At 29.5% G+C, this 6,101-nt stretch overlaps 1 protein-coding gene across 1 annotated transcript in view; it reads right to left on the bottom strand.

The window, feature by feature from the left end:
* LOC108754268 (zinc finger protein 600-like) overlaps window positions 1-5,693 on the bottom strand; it is a gene marked incomplete at its 3' end in the record, with an annotated part of 10,624 nt that extends 4,931 nt beyond the window's left edge. The window contains exons 1-3 of the mRNA XM_018496465.1: window positions 5,129-5,693; window positions 4,265-4,448; window positions 3,955-4,186 (exon numbers count right to left, since the gene is read on the bottom strand). Of these exons, the coding sequence (XP_018351967.1) occupies window positions 3,955-4,186; window positions 4,265-4,448; window positions 5,129-5,693 (981 nt within the window). The remainder of the gene's footprint in view (window positions 1-3,954; window positions 4,187-4,264; window positions 4,449-5,128) is intronic.
* Window positions 5,694-6,101: the final 408 nt, after the last annotated feature.

Here is a 6,101-nt window from a genome sequence, read left to right as displayed (position 1 = left end):
TGCCAATAAGGATCTCATTCTTGTTTCAGGTCCACTGTCGCAAATTTCAGTGAATGCCGAATGGTCAATCATATATAGTTTTCACTATATCGCCGAAATCGTGTATGCGAAGCAATAAATTTTATTGTTTTGAATGACCAAACGATTTTGAAGAGCGAAAGAATAACACTTGAGCAATATTTATAGTAATGCCGACAAAATTATTTTCAAATCTAAAATTTTTAGACACTTTAACGAAATTTTTTTTTTATCCGCACGCACAGCACGTGTCTGTTGTCTAATATTTGAGATGCAGATCTGTATGAGAATAGTTTGCAGAATCAGATATATAAATCTGTAAGTATTTAAGCACTAACATCCGCTTTGACCGAATAAAAGATTTTTCTTGTTTTATTACACTTATTCTCATTGGTCTAAAATTTGTATAATGTGATATACTTACTAAAAATAATTTTGTTGGATCATAAAAATAATTACGTCGAAGACTCAAGTAGGATGAACAATGCTGCAAAAAAGTTTGGACATTAGAAGCTAACGTGAACATCCCATATAATATTTTGATTCGACACATTTATTTTCAAATCTATATCTAGCTTAATTATTATTATCTTAGCAAAACTCATATAGCACAGAAGCAATTTTGCTACAACATTATCATGATAAGTCGCGAAAAAGTGGTTCAGAGAAAATGCATTTAAAGACTCAAATGTACAATAGTTTACATATGCAAATCGAACACTTACAGGATTCTTTTTTAGTCAGTTATATCAGAGTCATATAATAATACTTTTTCTTGCTCAAAGAATTGATTTTGTCCAATTGTTGTTTTCTTCTATAAATTCGAGTTTCTCTGCACGCCTCGAGGCTTTGTCTAAACGGTTTGTTCAACTATTGCTCGTCACGCGCAGATGTGAATATTTCTGTTTCGTACACGGTTAATGAACACAAAAGGCTATTGTTTAATGATTAAAAATCAACTTTAACATTGCTTAGACAAGTTATACATAATATGATAAAACTGAACGATTACACTAAAATGATGTTTATTGCTTTTTACATCTTCTATATTTAACTGAACTTAACTTTGTCTTTGAAAGAAAAATACGACGTTTGCTTAGAAATTGATTGCCTCAGAGCATCGTCTGTTAACGTCACATTTGCCGACAGTTTGTGCACAATAATTATTGCCTACAGCTCGATTATCTACACGCTTTGTTGCACGCAAAATTAAGGGAAAAAGGTACGCGTGCTCACATGATCACTATTGCGCATTGAACACATAATATTATTGACTATAAATCAATAATTACATATCTACAGATCTGTTGACTACACATCTACATGCTTTTGCACACAAATAAGAATTTTAGAGACGAATTAGTCACATTCGCTTATACATATTATCATTACATATTATCGCCTACATATCGATTGCCTACAAACATTTTTGTATAAGAAAATAAAATTAAGAATCAACGATTTGTTTGCACGTACATATTATTGTATACAAATCCATTGTCTAGAAGCACTTCAATTACATAAAACAATAATTTTTAAAACCGAGAATTTGTATTTTAAAATTAGGAAATTTGCGTTAAAGCTGAGAATAGTATAGACAATCGAGTTGTAGACAATAATTTTGATGCTCAAACAAACCGTCGACAAATGTAACACAAACGGTACTATAGGCTATCGATTTATAAGCATACAAGTCCATCCTTTCCGGAATAGTACATTAATCTTTATTTAAAGCAAGATGCTTTTACGGAAAACTTTAGGAATATTATAGCGATGATTTAATAATCGAGACAAGAACAAATTACTAATGCTTTCATGTCAATTGTTTTAATATAAATCTTGTTTGTTAATTTACAATAGTACATAAGTGATAGTCATACATACAAAAATAATAATCACCATGTACATCAAATCTTATACGAGAGTGTGTTCTGAAGACGCAGTTGGATAAATTAACAGTAAGAAATTCTTATCACAATTGTTCTGTATATATATTTAGGGTACATTTCGTTTTCACCTCACACACAGTAAACGCTAGTACAAAACGGTTTTTGAGGTAGTACATACGCGATAATATCATTCAAAAGTCCCATCGCGAATTTGATGACGGAACTCTCACATTCGACTCCCGCCAATGCACAGTGGGACTTATCGCTGAAAAAGGGATCAAGTCACTTGTAACACTTACATATTAAAAATAGATTTTTGGGTGGCTGATCATGATGAGTCATCACAATAAGAAAATTTCAAATTTTTAAAGAAATTTTAAAAATTAAAAAAATATGTATATAATTATACATTTTTAAGTATATATATATTTTTTTTTTAATATATATGAATTTTAAAAATATTAAAAATTTGTATGAGCAAGTCACAGTTATGTATGCATGTGTCATACAAGTATTTTGAATTTTCTAATTCTTATGTCAGAATCATTATGATCAGCAACCAAAGAAACTCCAGAAGTAAACATGTGTTTTAGACACGATTTTAAAAGTAAAATTAACAATATAAGAAGTGCTATTTTAAACAAATTATTTTTTGTCAAAATCGAGATCAGTCACGTAGATAGATTAACGTAGTTCACTGCTTTTACTTTGATTCACATTTCAGATTGACACAAATGTTTACAGAATTTATTAAAATTAAATTCTTTTCACAAATCTATTTTGCAAACTAAATAGTAAAAAATTACGATAATTTTTTTATAATATACGTTTAATGTTTTTTGTTCGCATGATCGTGTTTTCTTAAATATCACTGTTAATTTAGGTCTTAACAAAAATAAATATGACATTTTTATTAACTTTGTATAAGTGACACGTATAAGAAGCATTCAATTGCTTATATCTTCTAATACAATATAATATGTATATCAATTTCAAGAAATTCTGTTTTTAAGTCGCGGGTGTATTACCTTAAATTCAACAAATAATTAAAGTAAATAATTAAAAAAGTTAATTTATAAATCGGATTTGTCTTCAGAATGCATTGTGAACTTTGCAGGTCGGTGATTCTGTATCTGACTACTATGAGCGTTCAATTGTATCTCCTAAAAAAATTGCATTTATAGGAAAACTCTCATAAAAAAATTACATTTTTATCCTCAATTACTTTCATTATCGGTTTATTATTATTATTAAGAGTAGTCATAAATGTTGCCTTGATCGTGAATTGTGACCTACTCTGTCAGTCGCGGTTAGTCCTTTACTACGGTATCACTAATGTGACCTTCAAAAAAATAATCTCTTAAATAATGAAAGTTATTAAAAAAATTAATTTAGTGGTTGGTTTTATTTTATGAACGCACATTGTGAATTTTACACGTCGGTCATCCTGTATCTGACAATATTTTATTGTATTTCCTAGAAAAATTGTATTTATTTGGGGAAACTTCCATTAATACATATATCAAATCTTGTAAAAAAATTACATCTTTATCCTCAATTTCTTTCATCATTGGTTCGTCATTATTATTAAGAGTTGTCATAAAGTACTTGATCTGCTATTCTGTTGTCAGTCGCGGTTAGTTTTTTACTACGCTATCATTAATGTGACCCTAAAAAAATAATTTTTTATGTATCAAATGTATTGTGGTACATTATAATAGTCTATTATAATATGTTATGAATATATAAAAAAATATAAAGATAACGTGAATTTGCTAATAAATTAAACGTTATATCGTGAATAACCTCCTTTTGCATGTGTGCAACAAGTCGCCATTTTTCCGTGAAGCTTCTGTTACATATCGAACATTTATACGGCTTTATATCGCTATGTATATATTTGTGCTTGTTTAGGTTACTTCTAGAAGTAAAAGCTTTGTTGCAAATCTAAAATACAGCACATTTATAATTACAAAAATGTAAAAATAACCACGATCAAATGAGATATAATTAGAAAAAATAGTACCAATAATTTTGTAGCACATACCTCGCAAACATGTGGTTTCTCGCCTGTATGTATTGCTGTATGCTGTTTAAGGTAATCTTTACGTTTAAATGTAGCTGCACATGTGTCACATTTATACGATCTTTCATTCATGTCAGAATGCATCGTTTCTAAATGATTAAATTTATCCTGTTCATTATCAAATCCATTGTTACAAACTTCACAATTGAAATGCAAATTTGTCCAAATGTGTCTGCTTAGATTCGATGGGCGACTGCAAAGTGTTTATCATTTGTTAACCATTAATTTAAGTAATATGATTATTTAATATTTTTATAACTTTTTTACTCACGTAAATCCTTTTTCACAAATCTCGCATTTATAAGGTTTTTCACCTGTATGAATTATCAAATGACGACGTAAATCGCATTTCCGTTGAAATATTTTACCACACGTTTCGCATTTGTAGCGTTTATCATCAGTGTGTACCTCACTATTAGATCGTTTCAAAGCTTGTGAGGAGGGAATGTGTTCATCTTTAATATAATTGAAGATAATTGTTAAAAAACAAATGTGGAAATAATAACATAAGATGGAACTGTTGAAATAATACAAGCATGTCCAAAACTCTAAAAATATTAAACATGGACTACATAAATCTCATCGCAATGTTTAAATTCATATTTTTTTGTACCTTTATCCATTATTTTTAACTGTTGATTCAAGTATTACGGAACTTGAGATTGATAGAATATTCACAATAAGATTGGAAACAAAATTATTTATGTTAAATGCATTACTTTAAATACGAAGTATAGCGCCAGTACGGTCTGAATGTTCAGATGTTAAAGTATATATTTTCTGAAATTAATTTATTTAAATGAATATTTATAATAGTTCAACATCTTAACATTCACAGAACCGTAATGACGCATCATATTTAAAGTAATGTGACAGAGTATTTCCCTATTTTTCATAGAACTCTCAAAAACTTTAGGTGTATTTTTCAATTGATTTTCTTGTAACGTTCCCTAAATTCTTTTCTCACGGTTACATTTTTTTGTTTATGTATATTTTCAAGTTTACTTATTTAAAATCGTAACAGAGCATAATTTTTTACTAACATAATTTAATTTAATTTAATTTAACTTAATTTAATATATTGCAAAGACTATATGTTAACAGTGTAACAGACATGATACAAAAAATATGATACCAAACATTTTACTACACTTTTCGCATTTGTAGGTGAATACGTTTGTATTATCTCGACTTTGGACCATTACAACACCTTGCGTTGTTGAAGATCCTTGAACAGATACTTTCCCAATGGAGGACGAATTCAATTCGATGACACTTTCTTTTTGAGACATAACGTCGAGACCAGAAGCCAAATTCGGCATTTGTTTGGAATCGACTGTAACAAGCTCGTCGGCGTCAGCCACTAAAGCAGGTGGTTGGCTAGATTTTTCTTTATCTGCAGATTGCAGTTCTAATGACGTTGCCAGATTACTGCATGAAATTGAGGTTTTGTTGGATTTACACGACTGTGTATTAGCGAGGTTGAATGCACGATGAATCACGTTGCTATGGCCCAATAGTCTTTGGTCTTCAGATTCCCTAGTCCATTCTTGATCACTGCCTGTGTCATTTGTCGTTTTCTTTGCAGCACTGCTTCCTTCTTTCTCTAAATCATTCTCCGAATCATCGTTTCTCTCTTTATCCAACAGTTCATTCTCTTCATTTTTCATTGAACCATACCATTGCTTGACTTGATCCATCGCTTTTGATTTATTAGATCGCATCAAGCGTTCTGCTTGAGTCGCAGTACTTGGTCCAGGCTCACTGCAGGACTCAAACTTTTTAGGTATACTTCTCGATTGACTTTATTGTAATGTTTCTTAAATTCTTTTCGTATTTCTCACTAAATTTCTATTATGTATATTTTCAAGTTCATCCATCTAAAATAATCGTATGAAATCATAATTTTTTAATAATATAAGTTGGATTTGTTAAATTTAGTCATCATTATTTAATTTATTTTACTGCTAAATTGGTGTATTTTATTGTTAGTGTTATTAGATATATAATTTTAAATGTTTTTGTTTAAATATGAACGTGTTGAATCTTATTACAAATTGACATAAGTAAAATGTTAGATTGAAAACATGGGACGTTAAAATAATTAA

The sequence above is a fragment of the Trachymyrmex septentrionalis genome, unplaced genomic scaffold (genome assembly GCF_001594115.1).
Source record: "Trachymyrmex septentrionalis isolate Tsep2-gDNA-1 unplaced genomic scaffold, Tsep1.0 scaffold784, whole genome shotgun sequence".
NCBI classification, from domain to species: domain Eukaryota; kingdom Metazoa; phylum Arthropoda; class Insecta; order Hymenoptera; family Formicidae; genus Trachymyrmex; species Trachymyrmex septentrionalis.
Note: the sequence above shows the minus strand (reverse complement) of the source record. Positions and strands in the feature narration are given on the sequence as shown.